The 22,822-nt window shown below is 45.6% G+C and overlaps 1 protein-coding gene across 4 annotated transcripts in view; it reads right to left on the bottom strand.

The window, feature by feature from the left end:
• Positions 1 to 22,822, bottom strand: part of Copg2 (COPI coat complex subunit gamma 2) — a 125,338-nt gene that overhangs the window by 15,476 nt on the left and 87,040 nt on the right. For all 4 annotated transcript variants that reach the window (XM_037203673.1, XM_028866167.2, XM_028866168.2 and 1 more), the window contains 4 exons: positions 22,245 to 22,370; positions 21,616 to 21,678; positions 20,827 to 20,966; positions 20,058 to 20,229 (listed from right to left, as the gene is read on the bottom strand). In XM_037203673.1, the coding sequence (XP_037059568.1) occupies positions 20,058 to 20,229; positions 20,827 to 20,966; positions 21,616 to 21,678; positions 22,245 to 22,370 (501 nt within the window). The remainder of the gene's footprint in view (positions 1 to 20,057; positions 20,230 to 20,826; positions 20,967 to 21,615; positions 21,679 to 22,244; positions 22,371 to 22,822) is intronic.

The following is a 22,822-nucleotide window of genomic DNA, read 5'->3' as shown; positions in this document are numbered from 1 at the left end:
ATCAGTGTCAAGTCTTAGGAGAAGAGAAGTGAAACAAACTCCAAGGGTTTGCAGAATGGGGCCCTTAGGAAAAAGTAAAGGAAAGGGTCAAAGTGACTTGGCTTAATTAGAGGGAACCAAGTGACATGCACTTTATGACAGTTCCTGGACAGATGGCACTAGAAGACAACCTCAGGGACATAGGAATGGACTCAAGTGGAAAGAATTGAGCATGTGGATAGATAGAGGATGCATGTCAATGGTGGAGGCACAGCTGGGCACCAATGCGGAACAGCCATTCCGCAGTGACCACTAAATCTGCGTGCGCTTCCACCGTTCAAGACTGGCTAAAGGAGAGAGGTGTGCTGTGTAACAGAGACTGCAGGGACAAGGGATTAGTGGAGCCTTGATGCAGGGATCTTGTGACTTCAGGAGGTTTGTAGGTTTAGTTTTAGAAGGTAAAGAAAGTAGGTAACAATATTTTTAAAGGATACAGCAAGGCTCTAGGGGTTTGAGGCTTAGGAGTTCAGGGGCTGGGTTTTTGTTGTTATTTGTTTTATTTTTTATCAAGAGATAAAAAAGAGAAACAGGATGAAGACTGGTATGTGTATAAACAATGTGTATAAACAGTAGGACTTCAAAACTGAGTGAGTGTTAGTCTTATAATGTAGTGGGCCCAAAGGAGAAAAAGAAAACAAGAGTGACTTAGACTATAGGACTGATAGTGAGAAGGCAACTGTACTTCACAGATGGTGGTGCAGTCCCACTTTTTGGGAAAGGATCCTGGTACATTAGAAACAACAGAGGAAGGGAAGCTTCAAAGGAAGCAGTGTGCAGACTTTTGAGGAACCCAGTGGCTATAATGGAAAGACAGCTCCCCACCCCAATCCAAATCATTGCAGTGATAAAGCAAAGGCAGCCTAAGTGTGTCTTGAAGCCAGAATTAATGGACTATCCAGATGAGTGACAGCTGTTGGCTGCAGAAAAGAAGGTAATAGGGAGAGGATGGAAAGAGGCTGAGAAGGGTCCAGGAAGACTCCAATGGAGAACAGAGCAGGGGAGGGGATGAGGTGGCAGACACTAGGTAGCTGAGAGAAGTACAAGCCCCAGAGAAATGGGAGGATGAATTCTGTAATGCAGGTGGTAAAAGAGGAACAGATAAGAAAGAGAAAGATGGTTGGGCGGTGGTGGCACACACCTTTAATCCCAGCACTCAGGAGGCAGAACCAGGCGGATCTCTGTGAGTTCGAGGCCAGCCTGGGCTACAGAGTTCCAGGACAGGCACCAATACTACACAGAGAAACCCTGTCTTAGAGGGAGGGAGGGAGGGAGGGAGGGAGGGAGAGAGAGAGAGAGAGAGAGAGAGAGAGAGAGAGAGAGAGAGAGAGAGAGAGAGAGAAGAATAAAATGTGACCAGAGGACAACAATGCAGTCACAGTATGGCAGGCAGGTATGGAAGACAAATGGTGCAAAAGGCACCCAGGGAAGATGGAGAGCAAGAGTCAGGTGGAAGGGAGACAGGCTAGGCAACAATAGGCTAGGAAGCAAGAAGAGAGGTGCCAGGGTGGGTGTGATGGCCCTTGGAGGACTTAGCTAGCCTTCAAGGCTGGGCATGGGGAAGGGAGGGTAGAAAATGTGCTCTTAAAGCCTTGAGTGTGCTTGGCTAGTGCAACTTTTGGCCAGGCTCTGTTACAGACTGGTTAGGGATAGGTGGCTGGCAGGAAAGTTTGTGTGGTGAGGGTGAGGTTTATTTGGGGATTAGCTAGATTGGCTAGGAAGGGGAAATGAGAATAGTGGGCTGAACATAGGGAGATGAGAGGGTTAGGTTGAGAAGGTACAAGCCAGGATTCAGGTATTGAGCTTGTAGCCCATAGAGACTCCACCTTGAGTACAGAGGTTGATAAACAGAGGCTGAGATTGAGTTGAGTTTACTAAAAGACAGAGCGGGTGGGAAGGAGAGCAATGGTAAAGTGCTACCTGTAGCAAGAGGACAGTCGTTGACAACAGTGACGCGCTGTCTAGACTCTCTGTGTGTTGTAAAGAAGAAGGATCACAAGTGGGGGGGGGATAATAAGCAAATCTAAGGACCAGGTTAAAGTAAAAACTAGTATCAGAATGCCTGAAAGTCATATTTGGTGGGAGTTATGGGGAATGTGGAGGAATAGGTTTCTTTAAAGAGCTCTCTTATACAAACTAGGCTCCGAGCACATTGTGTGTGAAAGAGGAAACAGAGAGAAAGGAGGTGATTCTAGTTATTGAGTGTTGGTCTGTATGACATGGGGAAAGCACTGAGATGTGTGAGTGAGGACATCAAATGGTCACCACCAGAAAGCTCTTAGCTCCATATAGAATGGGACAACAAGGGCCAGGGAGGACAAGGAGCCATCCATAGCAGTGATTCTTAACCAGGGGTGGGGGGTGGGGGGTTCCACCCGAGGGGGGGGGCGGGCATGGCCCCAGGTGGCCTATCAGAACATCAGAGGCAGAGCAGTGATCTGCTCACAAATACCAACAATAACACCATCCAGAAGATGTTCTGATAGGCTACTGGGGGGCCATGCACCCCTGGGTGAGAATCACTGGTGGAGGGGGGATGGAGATGGCTACAGAGAAGGAAGGGTGAGCAGATGGAGCCTGTGAGTCCAGGCAGATGGAGGCATCAGATCATGACTGTCAGACTTGGGAGAAAAGGTGCTGTCAGTGCAGGGGATGACAGTGAGCAGCTGGATGCAGCTGGATGCAGTGCACAAGGAAGGTCTGAGGAAGGATGAGAGCTGTGTGAGGGTTTGCTGTCAGGGGCAGGGAGTGCAGTGCCAACACCATGGTTCCTGCATTGAGAAAGGTGGGTACTGAATATGTGGCTGGTTGTCCATGAGGAGGCAAGAACAGAGGAGAATGGAGTCAGCACTGCAGGGGATTTCATGGAGGGAGGAGGGAAAGTCAGGGACTGGACTGCCAAGAAAGAGAGCTGTAAACCCAGCAGAAAGTCAGAGTAAGAGTGGGTGATTCTGTGGGCAGATGGAGTAGGCATGTATGAGGCAGGAATGAGGGCAGAAGATAAAAAGCATTAGGGCTAAGAATTAGGTAGTAGAATCCAAGGCAGTTCCCTAAGAGCACTTTTCGAAGAGTCTGAAAGAACAGATGTGTAAGGCTGGATATGGTGACACATACCTCTAACCTCAGCTCTCAGGAGGCTAAAGGTATAGGATATTGTGTTGCAGGCTACCTTGCCATACATAGTGATATCCTATCTCATAAATGAAAAAAGAAAAAATGTAAAAGGAACCCCTAAAAGATTATAAGGAGGGAAGCCATGGTTGTTGGGAGTCAGAAAAACATACATTTGGTAGACCAGAGTGGCTAGCCTAAGAGGCTGGGGAGAGCAGGTAGATTTTGTGTAGTCTGCCTAATGAAAGGAGTGTTGGATATATTTTCATTTGTTGAGACCACAAAAAGAATTCTCATGGAACGTGACAACTGTCAGACAAATCAGAATAGCTAAAAGAATGGCAGATGGGGAAGGTTACATACTATGTAGAATTGTCGGGAAGAAGGATAAATAATTAACCTATAATCAGGAATGAGAGGAGGAAAGGAAGTGAGAAGTTTTAATTTATGGAAACCAGAAAGATGAAAAGCGCAGGAGCCCTGAGGGCTGCTGAGATCACAAGAAGGGGTGAACCCAGAGAATCCAGGGACTTACCATCCATATGGGCAAAGAGAATTTGAAGTCAAATTTTTGAGAGAAAGGACTATGACATGGATAGAGAATCCAGGAAGGAAGTGATGGTAAAAGAGGTCTAGAGAATGAGGATGTAGAGGCAGCCATGACCACTGAGGACCACTTGTTGAGTAAGAAAAGGTACAGGAAACATTTTTTGCAGAGAACACTGTCACCAAAATAGCACAGCTAGGATGGTCTGGATGAACTAATGTAACATAAAGACTTAGGAGAGCAAGCTGGAAACAGAGGTTAGCAATAATCCCAACAGTAAAAGAAAAGTTAGGAATCCAGTAGACATGGAGAGAACTGCCTGCGAGCTGGCAGGGGAAATACCACTGCATATAGGGAGGAACTGGAGGATCTCTAGAAAGCATAGCATGAGAAAAGGAAGAGCTGGCTGGGCAGGGTTCCATTCACATTCAGGGCAGAAAGAGACACACTGGAGGCGGGATGGCATGGGAAAGTGGCACATTCGAGTCAAGCTGGGTCAGGGGAGTTGATGGGAAAATGGAAGAGGAAGCAACTCAGAAACAAATGTTATGCATTTGTGGTAGTTTAAGCAAAGGTCAAGGGGCAACAATGAAAAACAGAAAAGTAGACTGTAGAGTTTCCTAGCTGGGAACACTGGCAGATCTCAGGGGACAGATGTATAGGATTGGTGGCATCAATGTCAGATTTCAGAAGAGGAGAACAGAAGCAAAAGCCTGGGTGTTTGTAGGATGGAACTGATGGCGTTTTTGGCAAAGGGACAAGAGTGGCTTGAGTTAATTAGAGGAGACCAGGTGAGGTGCACCTTATAGACTCCTGCACAGACAACTGTTAAGCCATCTCAGAGACGTGGGACTGGACTGAAGAGAGTCCAGTAAAAGTGTGGATACAGGATGTGTGCAAATGGTGGAGGCACAGCTGGGTACCAATGCGGAACAGCCACTCCGTAGTTGACCTCTGAACCTGTGTGCTTCTACTGTTCAAGACTGGCTGAAAGGAGTGAGATGTGCTGTACAACAGAGACTGTGCAGGGAGAAAAGGTGTAGTGAAAGTGGGCAGAGGGCTTCAAAACTCTTCAGGGTTTGTAGATTTCATGCAGAAGGTAAATAGGAAGCTTGTTAGTAGTGCAAAGTAGGGATTCAATTGAAAGGCTTCCTTTTTTGAATGGCAGGCAGACCAGAATGGAAACTGGTGCTTGTGCAAGAAGATGTCTTTAAAATGGTATCATTCCTATTGTGAAGGTAGGTACAGGCTGGATATGGAAGGAGATGGATGATCTAGATAATCTTTAACTGTGCTGAAGCAAGTGAAACAGACAAGGCTGTATTCAGTCTGGGGAGTCCTTTGGTGGACAAGTACAAGTAAGACAGGGAAAGAGCAGTAAGTGTAGGGTTGGCTGTAATGTTGTGTGCTTCTTTTTGATGGAAGGAGAGGAAAGAAGAGAGAGAAGGCTGGTGTGAGGGTGAAAAAGAAAAAGACCATCTTACGTCAGGTATGAAGTAAGGCCAACTGAATATCCAGACCAGTGACAGTGCATGGCTGCAGAAGAGAAGGTGACGTAGGGATGGAAAGACCATGAGCATGCGAGCATAGCCAAGAGCAGACCATCCACTGTGGACAAAGAGGTAATGAAGTGACTGATACTAGGTAGATGAACAACGAAGTAAGCAATGAAGCCAGAGGGGTTTACCTCAGCCAGGGAGGAAAGAGAAGAAATACAGCAAGGAAAAGTACCGCTACAGGAGGATGATGCAGTATACAGCAGACAGACAGGGCACAAGACATACCCAGGGAGCATGGACACCAGAGAACGAGGTAGAAGGAGACAAGCTGGAAACCATCATGGAGTAAAGACACATGGGAGGTCCCAGGATCAGAATGATGGCACTTAAAAGTGCCCAGAACAGCTTGTAAGCCTCAGCATGGGGAAGGAAAAGCAGAAAAAGGTAGTCAGCAATAGGTAAGGTAAAATAGCTAAATTATTGTCTTGAGTGTTCTTGCGGAGTAAAATTTAGGCCAGGCTCTTTACTACGGATCCGGCGGGGAAGGGTGGGTGGGTGGGAAGGGGTAAGGGATGGGGCTTACTTGGGTTAGTGGGGAGGGCAGGTTTGGGAATAGTGGGGTAGGATGGGGTGGGGTGGGGTGGGGCTGGGGGCGGGAGGACTGGGATGGGTTTTGGGTGGGGACACGAGCCAAGTGCCAGGTATTGAGAGAAAATAATTCTACTGTTTTGAGCTGGAAAACAATTCCATGTCTAGTGTTCAAATGAACAGACAGACACCTGCTGGGAAAGATGGGATCTACCCAAAGGAGAAAGAGTAACTTCAGGTGGGGAGGATAGGAAAGAAGAGGATCAGGGGATGTTTTGTAGGAAGAAAGGAAAGACAAAAATTCAAGATGATTCTTCAGGGCTCATTGTTTTAACTGTAAAAGAATAGGGGAAATTAAAAGCGATAATAAATACTAAGCAAACAGAATTTGATTGGGATAACATCAAAATGTTGGATAGTCATATTTGGTAGAGGTGATTAGGATGAGGACAAATGTGTTTGACAAAGAAAACAGAGCACTCATACAGACTGGGATTGGGCACTATAACAGTATAAAGGAATGAACAGAAGGGAAGGAAGTAATTCTAAGTGGAAAGTATTCTGTTCATTTGAGATGGAGAGGCACTGAGATGCCTGAGTAAGGACATCAAGTAGTCACCACCAGAAAGCTAGGGCATGGACTGGGAAGACAAAGGCCAGGGAGGACAAGGGGCCATCCATAGCAGTGATTCTTAACCAGGGGTGGGGGGTGGGGGGTTCCACCCGAGGGGGGGGCGGGCATGGCCCCAGGTGGCCTATCAGAACATCAGAGGCAGAGCAGTGATCTGCTCACAAATACCAACAATAACACCATCCAGAAGATGTTCTGATAGGCTACTGGGGGGCCATGCACCCCTGGGTGAGAATCACTGGTGGAGGGGGGGATGGAGATGGCTACAGAGAAGGAAGGGTGAGCAGATGGAGCCTGTGAGTCCAGGCAGATGGAGGCATCAGATCATTACTGTCAGACTTGGGAGAAAAGGTGCTGTCAGTGCAGGGGATGACAGTGAGCAGCTGGATGCAGCTGGATGCAGTGCACAAGGAAGGTTTGAGGAAGGATGAGAGTTGTGTGAGGGTTTGCTGTCAGGGGCAGGGAGTGCAGTGCCAACACTGTGGTTCCTGCTGAGGACTGAGGTGGAGTAGTGAGTGAGGTTGATAGAGATGGATGATGCATAGAGGTGATGGGTGTGTGTGTGGCTGGTTGTCCATGGAGAGGCAGGGACAGAGAAAAATGGAACCAGTAGTTAATAGGAGCTGCAGAAAGAAGATGAGCTCTGAGGGGACTGGAGTGCCCATGAAGAGAGCTGTCAAAGAAAGGATGGGCATTTCTGTGTTAGAGCTTGATGTCAGATGGCAGAAGAAATGTGCCTGGAAACTGCAAGGAAGTAGAGGGAGGGTCTCTAAAAAAAAAAAAAAAAAAAAAAAAAAAAAAAAAAAAAAAAAAAAAGAGAGAGAGAAACAGAAGATGAGGGACATGCAAGGATTAAATAGACATCCTGTCACTAGATTTGGCTGCCATGGAAAAGTGGTATGTGGGGCCAACTGTATCAGAGCTGATAGGAAGACAGAGGGATGGGGACATTCCAACTGGGAGAGAACCTCTTGAAAATGGGAGGTAGGCTGGCGGTGGTAGCGCACACCTTTAATCCCAGCACTTGGGAGGCAGAGGCAGGAGGATCTCTGTGAGTTCGAGGCCAGCCTGGGCTACCAAGTGAGTTCCAGGAAAGGCGCAAAGCTACAGAGAAACTCTGTCTCGAAAAACCAAAAAAAAAAAAAAAAAAAAAAAAAGAAAAGAAAATGGGAGGTAAGAGTGGTGCCTGCTTGTAAAGGGGGAAGGAGATTGCCGTTTCCAAATGGAGGGCATTCAGCTTCTAGTAGACAAGTCAAGGAGACAGGATGAGTGGTATGTGCTCAGGCCAGACATGCATAGACAGCACCAACAAGTAATGAGACTTGGGAAAGGCCTACTCCAGACTGAGATCATTATGTCTGTCAGCAGCAAAATACTTGCAAATGGCAGAGGCGCAGCTGGGAACCAATGCGGAACAGGCATTTCGCAGTGACCAGTGAACCTGTGCTTCAGCTATTTAAAAGTATCTAAAAGGAGAGCTGTAATGCCTGGCAGACAGACAGGCACTGGCAAACAGCATCTGGCCAGTGAAAATGGCAAAAAGATGTGGATAGGCCATCAAACCCAGCAAGGCATTATAAGTAAATTACAAGAAGGTAATGAAAGAGTAAACTTGTTTGGCCAGAGAGCACCACCCTGGGGGAAGGTTAGTGTGTCCAGGCTCAGCTTCTTTTGGGGGAGGTTTGAACCAAAGGAAAACAGGTAGGAAGAGGCAGCTGGAGAGTGGGCCTTGTGTAAGAAAGGACCTTAAATACTGAACACAGTGTGGTGATACAGGCAGGCCAAATAAGGAATGAAGAACTGGGAGATGTACATGCTGTGAATGGGTGGAGTCTATGGTAATAGATAGTAGGTATTTCCTGAAGGGAGCCCTGTTGGTGGTACAGAAATGATGAAGAGGAGGAAGTATGGAAAGTACTGGGTAGACTTTCAAGTTTTGTGGGAACCATTTTGGTGGAATAGGAAGAGGAAAAAAGAAGGAATCAGGATGACGGTGGACACAAGAAGCGAAAAGGTAGAGGAAAGAATCAGTGGATGGTAAGAAGAGTGAAAACAGTTGACTCTGGAGAAGCAGGTAGAATGTGGGGAAGATGCAGGAGTTGGCGCAGTGATGACAGGCTCAGGAAACCACTGGGGGACATAATATCTGACAAAGTGACAGGAACGAATAATTGAGAATACAGAAGAGGCAAAAAAGCTTTTTCTCTTGGTGAGGAAAAGAAGAAATAGATCAGGAGCAGAAAGCTACATGAAAGAGTCAACTATAGAAGACAGGGCAGAGACACCAGAGAGAACAGAGCAGGGAGCAGAGAGCAGGGAGCAGGGACACAAGCTGGACAACTGCAGGCACAAGAAAGTGGGAAGTCGCAGGGGCAGAAGGAGGCCCTTAAGAGCAGTCTGGCCAACTTGCAAGCCACACTTTGGGAAGAAAAACCAAACCAAAGCAAGCAGGGATGGGAAGCAAGCAGCAGGGAGAAATGGGATCTTAAAGCCCTGAATACTGCTATGTGTGAAGGAACAAACCAAGAAGGGAAAGGAAACGGCTCCAGTTTAGAGACAGGGAAGCCCTGAACTGCTAGAGTGAGGATAGGTAATGGTCACCACCAGAAAGCTAGGGCATGGACTGGGAAACCAAAGGCCAGGGCAGACAGGGGCCATCCACAGCAGTGATTCTTAACCAGGGGTGGGGGGTGGGGGGTTCCACCCGAGGGGGGGGGCGGGCATGGCCCCAGGTGGCCTATCAGAACATCAGAGGCAGAGCAGTGATCTGCTCACAAATACCAACAATAACACCATCCAGAAGATGTTCTGATAGGCTACTGGGGGGCCATGCACCCCTGGGTGAGAATCACTGGTGGAGGGGGGGATGGAGATGCAAGAAAGGAAGATGATGGGCTCGAGTGTCCTGAAAGAGCGCTGTCCTGTTAGCAGCATGTCCGAGAGAAGGTGGGCATCCTTGTTGGAGGATGAGTAGGCAGAAATGAGGGCAGAGGACAAAAGCATGTAGAAGCAGGAACATTAAGAGACAGATGCTCTCTGTGGGCTTTTCAGGAATAGTGTCATACAAAAGAGCAGCAAAGGAAGCAAAACAGTTTACAGGGAGTCACGAGTATGGAGTTCTAGAAGGAACTTACATGGACTGCTGGGTATAATATGCAGGCTTGTACAAGCAGTGGGTTGCAAAGATGAAGGAGCCTGTTAGAACAGTGGGTGTGGAGGACAGGCGAAGCAGAGTGCATACCCAGGTCGCCAGACTGAACCAGCACATCACACAGAACAGTGGAAAGGGCGTCCGTCCAGTGTGGGGGGTATGACTGCTTCACTGGAGTAAAGAGTACAGCAGGAGAAACGATCAGCTGAATGCAAGAGACGTGAGAGGAGGTTAGGAGTTTGCAACACATGAAAGAGCAAGAGAAGAGAGCATGCAGGGAAGGGCCTGATCCAAGACAAGTACACCTAGGCTCAGAACAGTGTCAGTTAGTCTGGTCATGGTGCTGAACTCAGGAGGCAGAGGCAGGCGGCTCTCTGAGTTCAAGGCCAGCCTGGTCTACAGAGTGAGTTACAAGACAGCCAGGACTGTACAGAGAAAGCATGTCTCAAAAAACCAAAAACCAACCAACCAACCAATCAAAAACACCAAAAAACAAAAACAAAAACAAAACCAAGGAGAGAGAGAAAAGTGGGTCAGTTGAGTAGGAACTCTGTTTTTAAAAGGCTGCAAAGAGAGAGAATGAGCGTGATGAATTCCGTAAAAAAGAGCATGGCCTGGGTAGTCTGGGTAGTACAATTAAGGGACAAAGGAAGAGTGGCAAGAGTGGAAAGAACAGCAAGGCTGAGGGGGTTGGAAGCACCTAGGAAAGATTGGTGATTATGTGTCAAAGGGCAAGGCAAGACGATGAAAGGCCAGTGGAACAGCCGTGACCAGAAATGACTATATCTACTTTGGTAGAAGTAAGACTTTGGGATGGTAAGAGGTGAAGTAAGGCAGTAGCTGCTCTAAATAACACCAGCTGGTGCACTACAACAAGGATCTTGAGGACCAAAGGTATAAGCTCTGCAGGGTACCATGTGTTTTAATTGCAGAGGAAGAAATGAAAGAGTAATAAACAGAAGACTTGAGTGATGCTGGGTAGGAAGGATATGATGGATAGGACTAAGGGTTAAAAAGAATAGCTTTCACATGCAGACTAGGACCAGGGTATGTTCTGTGGGAAAGAATAAACAGTGAAAGGAAGAAGGTGTCTCAAAAAAGGGAGTGAGACTAGGAAGTGCCAAGATGCTTGAGTGGGGACACTAAATTGTCACCACCAGAAAGCTCAAGGCATGGGATTGAAGAGTGAAGGTCTGAGAGGAGAGGTGGCCATCCACAGCAGTGATTCTTAACCAGGGGTGGGGGGGTGGGGGGTTCCACCCGAGGGGGGGGCGGGCATGGCCCCAGGTGGCCTATCAGAACATCAGAGGCAGAGCAGTGATCTGCTCACAAATACCAACAATAACACCATCCAGAAGATGTTCTGATAGGCTACTGGGGGGCCATGCACCCCTGGGTGAGAATCACTGGTGGAGGGGGGGATGGAGATGGCTACAGAGAAGGAAGGGTGAGCAGATGGAGCCTGTGAGTCCAGGCAGATGGAGGCATCAGATCATGACTGTCAGACTTGGGAGAAAAGGTGCTGTCAGTGCAGGGGATGACAGTGAGCAGCTGGATGCAGCTGGATGCAGTGCACAAGGAAGGTTTGAGGAAGGATGAGAGCTGTGTGAGGGTTTGCTGTCAGGGGCAGGGAGTGCAGTGCCAACACTGTGGTTCCTGCTGAGGACTGAGGTGGAGGAGTGAGTAAGGTTGATAGAGATGGATGATGCATAGGGGGGATGGGGGTGTACAGACTAGGTACAATCAGTCTGACCCAAAGAGGACCAAACATGGTGGTGAAGGGGCAGGTGTGGAGGGCAGGTCAGTGAGGGTGCAGGTTCAGAGGTCCACAGGATCCAGCAGAGCATTGCAGAGGGCATCTGAAGGAGCTGCAGATGTTCAGAGTACGACTCTCCTTCTCTGGGCAGTGAGTGGATGGGAAAGCAGGAGAAAGGGTTAGCCAGACCCAGGAGAGTTGTGAGGAGGTGAGGAATAGGTGGGAGAGCATGAGAGGAGAGCTGGTCAAACCAGCACAAGCAGTGGAAGGAGGCAGCAGCTAAGAGAGCAGAGGGTGCTGAGAGGCTCAGGGGAAGTTAACACATCAAGGATGACATAATCAGAGTGAAGAAAGAGGAAGAAGACAGAAAGTGTGGAATGTAGCCCAGGGAAGAAAAAAAGGCATGGTCTGGGTCAATTAGAGTAGGATGAAAACAGGTGAAGGAAGCATCTGTAGGAGCCTGTGGTGATCGTGATCCTCATGAAATCTTAGGACACTATGTTATAGGAGGCCAATGAGTTCATCAGTTGGATATAAAGGTCTCAGACGAGTAACTGACTTGCTTTAATGTGGTAGAACTAGGACGCCAGGCTGGCAGGGGTGGGTTCCAACAGCATGGACTCAGGAGAACTGGTTTTGAACACAGAGGCTGACAGTAATGTCTGGAATGGGTGAAGGTCAGGAAGGGAGTCGAGAAGGGGAAGACTGATGAGTCCATGCATCGACTGGAAGGCAGGAAGTGAAGTTAATAGTGTCAACACAGTGTTGGTGACAGAGAAGAGAACAATCTGCAGGGAATGATGGGAGAAAGTTTATACCACCTGCATGGAACACAAATAGAGATCTTTGGCTTGCTAAAGAACGGTGGCAGGTGGTGTTGAACTGGCCTAGGGCAGTTCGTGTGGGACAAAAAGAAGAAGCATTTCAGTAGAAAATTTCATGAGTTTGTGGTGAATTCAGTCAAGGTTGAGGGGCCACTATGGAAAACAATAAAGCAGACAGTAGAGTTCCCTAACTGAGATACTTGGCGATCTCAGGGGACAAGTTTGTTGGATAGATGGTATTAATGTCAGATTTTAGCGGGACAGAAAAGATGAGCAAAAGCCCGGGTGTTTGTAGGATGGAACTGATGGCGTTTTTGGCAAAGGGACAAGAGTGGCTTGAGTTAATTAGAGGAGACCAGGTGAGGTGCACCTTATAGACTCCTGCACAGACAACTGTTAAGCCACCTCAGAGACGTGGGACTGGACTCCTGAAGAGAGTCCAGTAAGAGTGTGGATACAGGATGTGTGCAAATGGTGGAGGCACAGCTGGGTACCAATGCGGAACAGCCACTCCGTAGTTGACCTCTGAACCTGTGCTTCTACTGTTCAAGACTGGCTGAAAGGAGTGAGATGTGCTGTACAACAGAGAGACTGTGCGAGGGGTCTTGGTGAAGCCCAGGGTAGGAAGGATGTTCTAACTGCCCAGGTAGGAAGGACCTTCTAGCCGCTCAAGGTAGGAAGGACCTTCTAACTGCCCAGGGTAGGAAGGACGTTCCAACTACTAGGTAGGAAGGCCCTTCTAACCGCTCAAGGTAGGAAGGACCTCCTAACCGCTTAAGGTAGGAAGGACCTTCCAACACCATGGTAATCTCATAGGTTTAGAGTGAAGTTAGGTCACTAGTCCATGAGCAGTGGAATGAGCCTGGTCTAAAAGGCCAGGGTCTGATGATAGGATGGATGGGCTTAGGCTACCGTGTGCTGGATCGAGAGGATAAAAGGTAAGGAAATAAAGAAGAGGATGTAGTGTGGTACTTACATAAGGAGAATGTTTCCAAATATAAATACAAGTATAATGAATATTGTATTTCCAAGTGGCAGGAAGGAAAAAAGGAACATCCAGTGGGCTTTAAAAGGTGTGTCTGCAATGAGCAGGGCTATATTCTTTTTCTGAGCTTTGTAGTGGAGGTGAGGAAGTGAGAAGGAGGAGGATGTGGGAGGACTGGCTTTACTCTTCTAACTTGCCGCTTGAGAGAAGAGGAAAGAGGAGGAGGATGGCTGACATGGGAGAGCTGAAGGCAGGGCAGTCTACGATAAGCAGCAGGGAGAATCAATGGAAAACCCAGAGCGGTGATTTGCACAGCTTCAGTAGTGGTGGTGGGACAGCAATGGAAACCATCTGAGTACGAAAGCAGATACAGGAAGGAAGAAGGTCCTAGAGACAAGAGTCATGAGTTAAGACCAAGTGGCAGGTTTTAGGTTTTTAGAACAGTATGGTCCACAGAGAAAACGCTGGGAGTCTTCCACTAACCAGAGGGCACAAGAAGAAACAGGCTTGAAGCAGAAAGGCTGCAGGAAGGAAGGAGGCACATCAAGATGATGTAGCACATGGTGGAGTCAGCTGTAGAAGACAGGGCAGAGACACCAGAGAGAACAGAGCAGGGAGCAGGGACACAAGCTGGACAACTGCAGGCACAAGAAAGTGGGAAGTCACAGGGGCAGAAGGAGGCCCTTAAGGGCGGTCTGGCCAACTTGCAAGCCACACTTTGGGAAGAAAAACCAAACCAAAGCAAGCAGGGATGGGAAGCAAGCAGCAGGGAGAAATGGGATCTTAAAGCCCTGAATACTGTTAGAATGGTGCAAATGTGGAGCCAGGCTCTTAGTCTGGATCTGGCAGGGAAGGAAAGATGGTGAGGATGGTTGCAGAGAGAGGATTTGGGCCAGGGTTAATACAGCTTGCTGGACTGGATGGAAGGGCAGGTTTGGGAGCAGTGGGGACTGGGGTGGAGACACAAGCCTGGTTTTAGGCATTGAGAAGACATCTTCCTGAATTGAGCTGGTGGATGGTTCTAGATTCTGTGTTTATAGTGATGACTACAAGCTTGGGAGAATACTGAAACCGCCCAAGAAAAATGAGTAGCTGAAGAAAGGACAGCAGGAAAGGGTGAAGAGCCAGTTTGTAGGAAAAGAGAAGGCAGTGGCATGCTGTCTGTGAAGGACTAAACAAGTGAAAAGAGTGGTTCGAAGAGGAGAACGTTTGAGGAAGTGCTACGATGCTCGAGTGAGGATTTCAAGTAGTCACCACCAGAAAGCTCAAGGCATGGGATTGAAGAGTGAAGGTCTGAGAGGAGAGGTGGCCATCCACAGCAGTGATTCTTAACCAGGGGTGGGGGGGTGGGGGTTCCACCCGAGGGGGGGGGCGGGCATGGCCCCAGGTGGCCTATCAGAACATCAGAGGCAGAGCAGTGATCTGCTCACAAATACCAACAATAACACCATCCAGAAGATGTTCTGATAGGCTACTGGGGGGTCATGCACCCCTGGGTGAGAATCACTGGTGGAGGGGGGGGGGATGGAGATGGCTACAGAGAAGGAAGGGTGAGCAGATGGAGCCTGTGAGTCCAGGCAGATGGAGGCATCAGATCATGACTGTCAGACTTGGGAGAAAAGGTGCTGTCAGTGCAGGGGATGACAGTGAGCAGCTGGATGCAGCTGGATGCAGCTGGATGCAGTGCACAAGGAAGGTTTGAGGAAGGATGAGAGCTGTGTGAGGGTTTGCTGTCAGGGGCAGGGAGTGCAGTGCCAACACTGTGGTTCCTGCTGAGGACTGAGGTGGAGGAGTGAGTGAGGTTGATAGAGATGGATGATGCACAGGGGTGATGGGGGAGTGGGTCTGGTCATCCACTGGCAAACATGACAGCAGAGAATAGAGCCAGTAGTGCTTATGGAGGGAGATGAATGCTGAAGACAGAGAAGAAGGAGCAGGATTCAGGAGACTAGAGTGCTCAGAGAGTTGTCAGCCCTAGCAGCATTAAGACAGTGAAAGAGAGTGGGGGGGGGTGCAGACCTTTAACCCCAGCACTCAGATCTCTGTGAGTTTGAGGCCAGCCTGGTCTACAAACTGAGTTCCAGGACAACCAGGATGGTTACCTATTACCTTGTCTCAAAAAACCAAAAAAACCAAAAAAAAAAAAAAAAAGACGAGTGAAAGTGAGAGCCTCTGGAGATATGATAGGCTATGTGAGCAGACCGAAATACAGGCCAGGGTACAGGCCAGGAAGAGGCTGGCACAATCAGGGATGATGTTCCCTGAGAGCTTTATCAGACTATGACTCAAAGAGTGTGAAAGGGAGCAAAACAGGTTACAAGGAGCTATAGATGTGGAGTTCTAGAAGGAACTCATAAGCCTGGGCCACAGGAACAGTTGGGCAGAGGGTACAGACTAGGTAAAAATCAGTCTGACCCAAAGAGGACCAAACGGGGTGAAGGGGCAGGTGTGGAGGGCAGGTCAGTGAGGGTGCAGGTTCAGAGGTCCACAGGATCCAGCAGAGCATTGCAGAGGGCATCTGAAGGAGCTGCAGATGTTCAGAGTACGACTCTCCTTCTCTGGGCAGTGGATGGGAAAGCAGGAGAAAGGGTTAGCCAGACCCAGGAGAGTTGTGAGGAGGTGAGGAATAGGTGGGAGAGCATGAGAGGAGAGCTGGTCAAACCAGCACAAGCAGTGGAAGGAGGCAGCAGCAGAGGGTGCCGAGAGGCTCAGGGGAAGGCACTATACCAAGAAGGTACACTCAGGATTTTGGGGGAAAAGAGAAGATGAGGTGTTCACTTCAGCCATGACAACTGGGGTGGGGTGGGAGGCAGGACAGTATCTAGAAAAATAACTGGGAGCACTATGCCATTGAAAACCATGGCCAGATGGCTCAGGTCAGACAGCGCTCCCAAGCAAGAACACATTTCTTCCCCACAACGGTAGGCTAAGAAGCTAGGTTGGTTATAGGTGAATTCAGAGAGCACCTGGCCTCACAAGAGCTTGCCCCAGGCTTAGAGGCTAGCAATGGAGGGAGCAGTAAGTGCGAATCAGGAAGTGATCAGATGGGGGTAGAACGACTCCTGAGTCGATGTGTCAGTGGGAAGGTTCCAAGAAAAGTGTTGGGGAGGAATCAGGATGTCTCTGGAAAAGTTCACATGAGAAAAATATAAGGAATGGTCTTACAAGAATTAATCCTGCATCCAAATTAGAGAGACACTGAAGTAGGTGGCCACAGGATGGTAACAAACACTTTGAGAGGGCTAGGGGAGGATAGAACCAATTGAAATTGTGGCTCACCCTTGATAATGGAGCCTGTGCAGGAAAGCAAAAGGCAGAATTCAGGGTTTTCCAAGGTGGGAGATGTTATCAGATCTCCAGGTTAAGCAATGAATGATACAAAGACTTTCAAGGCCTAAATAGAGTTGTCTTTATAAGAGAGGCAAGTCAGGTGACACAGCCTTCATGTATTATGAAAACAACTTCACTGGTTTTAAAAAAACAGAAGAGCATTAAACAAAAATCACAGGATAGTAGTAACATCATCACATGGTTAAGTATAAAATCAGGAAATGTGAGTTGGGTTTAGGGTTTAGTGGCAGGAAGATCACAAGTTGAAGGCCAGCCTGGGATACAGAGGGAGACCCTGTATTAGAAAGAGAGAGAGAGAAAAAAAAAAAAAAAAAAAAAGAGAAAAAAAAAAAGGGGAGGGGGAGGGACAGTTCAGAGAAGAGTTGGACATAGGCTGAAATATATTTAACATGGCCTGCAACAGCCCAAATGGAAAAGAGGTACTGTTAATGGAATTGGGCTACATGACTAGTGTTCATTTTACTAGTGTTCAAATTATTTAGGACATTTTGATGGTCAGATGGGTAGTGCTCATTGAAGATCTATTCTGAATCAGGAATAAAGGAAAACAGGAACTGTATACATTAAGAACTTATCAACACAACATTTGGCTGCCTAGAAGCTTCATCAGATATCACTTGATGAGTGGGCTGAGTAAGGAGAACACATGATCATATAGAGATGAGTTTGTGAATGGCTTGATCAACAATCTTCAGAAGCCAGTATTTGATAGCCAAGGATGTTTATAGATTGAGCAAAGAAAGGTATAATTAATGGAATAATATTCTGGAGAATACTGGAGAGCATGTATCTTTTGAATTGCAGAAGAACTGATTTTAAAGATGATTAAAGGAAAAGATTTAAGCAATTCCCAGAATTAAACAAAATGATGTCTATTATTTACTGTGTCTGGTGCCAGATGAGACTTATACAAATAAAATTATTTGTCCAATTCACAGAGTCAATATGTGATAGGGCCAGTATTCAAATTATTATACCTATCTATTAAATCCATATTCCTCTCTAATATTATTTTCAAGTTGAAGGAAATCATAACCAAGAACTTATATTTTTTCCCTTGTGACCATAAGGAAAAATATTTTTCTGAGATAAGATAGATATTAGAAATGATAAATTTTGAAATGACTGGTAATTTTTAAAGTATCTGCAATGGAAAAAAAAATTAAATGTTTTAAAAAAAAGGATGGGAGGAGGGATAAAGACTCCAGTACCACCTATATCCTGGTATTCACTTCATTCATTGCAAAGTAGAGTTGAGATTGGCTATGGATTAAAACTTCATGAATTCTAATAAAAACTAAAGAATAGAAAGGAGTAATCATGCATATCGTAGGTCAAACATGAAAAAGCTGAAACAAGATTAGAGTTTATAGCCACACTCTACCACTGATCAGGAAACCCTCTGAATCTAACATAAAGAAAATTCTCTAATTGCCAAATTTTTTAAACAAAATCCAAATAGTCCATGGCCAGCAGACCAAAAGTTGAAACCTCTGGGCTAATAATATGTAAGATCTGTTTTCAAAAGAAGTCACCTCCTCAGTGAAGGGGGCTGAGGCGATGTCTCTTTCTTGTCTTGGTGGATGTGTTTAATGTTACTGTTGCTTTCCTAGAATATATGTAACTACTGTAATTTCAACAGTGTTGTTTGTGTATTTTGGTATTGTAAAATTGTACTTATTCTTTTAATCCCATCCCTTGGGTTGTGGGTCCCCTGAGTTATCCTACAGCAGCGTGTACCTGAAGAGCTGGAATTAGGTAGTATTCACAACTGGGAGGGGCTGGAGTTTTCAGTGGTTCAGACTGCACTTCCCTTTGTAAGTAAGTGGTAAAGTAATGACATTCCTTAAAAATAAAACAGCCCCTCTGTTTAGAGGGCAGTACAGTGATTGTAGAGGAATTCCGAAGCAAGGGAAGAAGGCTGCTGGAAAAACAGATCAAATGCACAATCTCCTGGGATGATGGCAAGAGACTTAGAGCTATATTAAGACTGAACCCAGATACAAGTTTGGAACAGTGGCAAATAAAACTAGTTTCCTTGCGCGAACAGAAAGTTTAATTATTCCTGCTGACATCCTTCAGATACATATACCTAGAGAGAAAACCAGAGTAGGTGAGCGAAGTGAAGCAAGCGACAAGGAAACGGAATGTGAGCCATTTCACAAAGGAATAAAGGAAGTCATGAAATTTAAAGACAGATGGCTGTCAGTGTCCAGATAGGAAAGTGCCTTCCCACCCAGGGGGTTACAGATCCAGATGGCTGTACAACACAAACACAGTTCCACTCAAGATCAGAGGGAACAACCTGGGATTCAGACTCAGCAACGGTGCCAACATGAATCTACCTCGTGCCAGAGTCTGAGTAGTCTAGTCTAGCACCCAACACGGTTAAGACTGGTCAGGGGCTCCTATGAATGAACATCGAAGAAGGGATTTAGGAGAGGGGCTATAAAAATAAATCGGACTAAGCCCCAAATATAACTGAATGATGACTGGGGATAACTATTTACTAGTACTTTTCTGATTTCTTGTAACTCTGTAACTTCCCTGATGTTTGTTAACACTGTTAATTTCTGTATTTCCTGTACTTAACTAGTAGTAAAAACTGTTTAAATATTAATGTGGTATGTGTGCTTATTTCTGGGAAAGCTGGGCAACTACTGTTAGGTGGTCTGCAGTGAGCATGGGACCATTGAGTGGAGTAATGAATTCAAGTGGGATAGATAGATTCCAACATATATAGAGGATATATTGTCTAGACTACCCTAAATCCTAAAATTATAAATACTATCACTGGCACTAGCAGTTGGCTCTCTCTCTCTCTCTCTCTCTCTCTCTCTCTCTCTCTCTCTCTCTCTCTCTCTCTCTCTCCTTTCTCGAGATAGAGTTTCTCTGTGTAGCCCTGGCTGTTCTGGAACTCATTCTATAGACCAAGCTTTCCGGGAACTCAAAGAAATCCACCTGCCTCTGCTTCCCGAGTACTGGGATTAAAGGCGTGCGCCGCCACTGCCTGTCACAGTTGGCTCTCTTTTAGACCCCTTATACCACCTCCACACCAAGAATGAACATAGGTCAAGTAAATGATACAGCCTTTCTCAAATATGGACACAAAATGGTTGACTAAGTTTATTAAGCTGAAACACTGCAGACAATAGCCTTATACTACAAGATGCTTAAAATAATGTATTAAAATGCCAACCATCTGCTAAATAACCAAGCTTTCCCAGGAGCCCTGGAGAGAAACATCGTGATTCTTCTAAGACATAGCAGGTATTAGAACCTTCAGTCACGGTTACACTGTTTCAACAGATAACCTGAATCCTTTTTGGGGGCTATCACTATATGCATTCAGTTTCTCTTTTAACATTATCAGCAGCAAGTTTTTCTTACAGATTTAGTTTTGAAAGTAGTATTTCTACAAAAGTAGCCAATTTTATAAACATACCCCTCCCCCGACAACATTACGTTCTGGAAAGACCCACATTCTTGAACATTAACTACTTGTCTAGACATTCTAAGAGCTCAGGAGGTGATGCATTGTAGTTCACTAAGTATCTTCTCCTTCTAAGAGTTGGTACCTGCTATAGGGTCCTCCTCCGGCAAGCGAACAAGCGTGTAACATATTCCTGGCTGATTGTAAGTGAGGCTGGGGGCTGGGATGTAGCACAGCACTTCATAGGAATCGGATGGTTCCATCTGCACTGTTACTTTCTCCAGCAGCTGGTCATTCAGTGTGTTGGTACAATCAAACTGAAAAGCCAGCAACAGAAAAGTGGTAAAGAATAAGAGATATTTTCCGACAAGTTGTTTCTACTCATTCATAGTCCACCGTTCAACTCTGGAATCCACTGTATTCAACACTATAAATAGCACCATAAATCTCCTAAGAAGTTTTTATGAGGGACTGAACCCAGGTCTCACTCCCCGCTCCCCTTTCGACTGCCTCTCTGAAACACTGACAGGCTTCTTTTCGTTTGTCTGTTAGCCACCAATGTCTCTCCCCTGATTACTGACCTTACAAAGTGCTACAAATCTGACAACTATCAAATCTAAGTTCTTAAACAACCCACGTAGTTTATCTTGTTTAAATGCTGATTTTTCAAAGTTATACTATACATTGTCTATTTCTTGAGACACTCAATTTTTTATCCTTTAAAATTTTAGTTATCAAAAATAGTCCATCAGAAGAAGAAACCTCTATACCTCTGAAAAGGAAACTAGAATTATTGCTAAATTAATCCTCTCTGAAAGGAACTAGAATCATAAACTAAAGGGAAGTGCTATTTGGCTCCAAGATGGCAGCTTATATTTAAAGGCCTAGAAAGAACCAAGAGTCCTTTATCTCACCTGGAACACAATGTGGTCAGTAAACACGTGCTTGATGCAGCGCACGAAGTACTCTGTCTCAGCCTCTGTGAGCTGAACAGGCTCAGAAGACTTGAACAAGGGCCCCAGACTCATAAACTCAGGAATGGCAGCCAACTGTTCTGTTAAGCACAAAGAGAAAGAAAAGTAGAAGCATACTATGAAGAAGACAGGAAGAGACTTTATTAAAATGCTTTAGTTACCACAGAGTAGTACTCTGTAGTACCAGAGAGTAGTAGTACTCCGTGGCTTTAGTAATAACTAAACACTAAACCAGTGCTATCCAAGCTTCTGTGAAATCATTCCTTAAGATATCAAGTTTAGCCGGGCGGTGGTGGCGCACGCCTTTAATCCCAGCACTCAGGAGGCAGAGGCAGGCGATCTCTGTGAGTTCGAGGCCAGCCTGGGCTACCAAGTGAGCTCCAGGAAAGGCGCAAAGAGAAACCCTGTCTCGAAAAACAAAAACAAAAACAAAATCAAGTTTATATACTAGATTCCTATATGTAGTGGGGTGGGGGTGGGGGTGGGGGGGAACTAAATTGCTAATTTTTTTCCCTCTTAACCAACAAAATACACACCAGACCAATATCCTCAGGTAATAAACTAGTCACTGGAAAGTCCATGGACACCAGGTGATTCCAGCCACTATAACCTATGACACAGGTACACTTACTGAACTGAGAATTAATCAAATTGAAGAAAAGTGGTGGATGTTACTAATTTATAATGCCTAGGGATTAAAGATTATGACTTGTACTCATAAAAACATACCTTGGAAAATATCTTGCCTGGAAGGAGCCAATTTCTCTGGCTTAGGAGTCACAAGCGTGATTTCTACAAAGAAGGATATAAGCAACCAAGTGAGTCTCTTTCCACTTTTAGCTAACCTTGCATACAGAAAGAGAGGAAGGCAGTAACTTCTAGCAGATACATAGTGGCAAACAGCTCTAAGTATTGTGACAGTTTGTATTAAATAACTTAAAATTTTTTTTTTTCATCTTGGGACATTTTCCTGTTCTTACTTCTGGGTAAAATCCAAGAGACTTAAAATTAAAATTCTAAATTTAAACAATGTCATCTATCTCAGTACTAAAAGATCACCAATGGTGCACACCTTAAATTCCACACTTAGGAGGCAAAGGCAGGTGGGTCTCTGTGAGTTCGAAACCAGCCTAGTCTATAGTGTGAATTCCAGGAAAGGGCTATGCAGAGAGGCCCTGTCTCAAAAACCAAACAAACAAAAATTTAAAAAATGAAAGAGAGAAACTATGGTACTTTTAAAAGCTTTTTCTTGTTTTACCTTCTAGGTTAGGAGATATGTTAATATTTACAATTTTGTTTGTTTTTTAAATAAATTACTTACACACAGAAAAACTAACAGAGTTAAACAGTTCTGTTACCTGACTTCTGTTCAAAGACAGGAGCCGTAGCAAGAGGAATGGACTTCAAGTCAAAAGGTTTTTCCGAAGGTTCTAGGGTATACTGGTGTAAGGCCTTTTCCATCCCTGGTATAGAGACTGTCAGACCTATAAACAGGAAAGTCTCAGTATTATAATCTCTTCTAAACGCTTTCTGAAGGAAGAGAAACACATTTCAAAAGACTATAGCAATCAGCTTTAAGTATTGTGACACATTCTGTATTAAATGACTTAAAAAAAAAAAACCTTTCATCTTGGGACATTTTCTTAATCTTGCTTTTGGGTAAAATCCAAGAGAATTAAAATTAAAATCCTAAATTTAAACAATGTCATCAATCTTATTACTAAAAGATCTCGAACAACCTTTCATAGGGATGGCCTAAGACCATTGGAAAACAGATATTTACATTAAAATTCATAACAGTAGCAAAACTACAGTTATGAAGTAACAACAAAAATAACTTTATGGTTGGAGTCACCACAACATAAGAAACTGTATTAAAGGATCACAGCATTAGGAAGGTTGAGAACCACTGCTCTAGCCTAAGTAATCAAATTAA

The sequence above is a fragment of the Peromyscus leucopus genome, chromosome 3 (assembly GCF_004664715.2).
Source record: "Peromyscus leucopus breed LL Stock chromosome 3, UCI_PerLeu_2.1, whole genome shotgun sequence".
NCBI classification, from domain to species: Eukaryota; Metazoa; Chordata; class Mammalia; order Rodentia; family Cricetidae; genus Peromyscus; species Peromyscus leucopus.
This window is presented reverse-complemented; position numbering and strand designations above follow the sequence as displayed.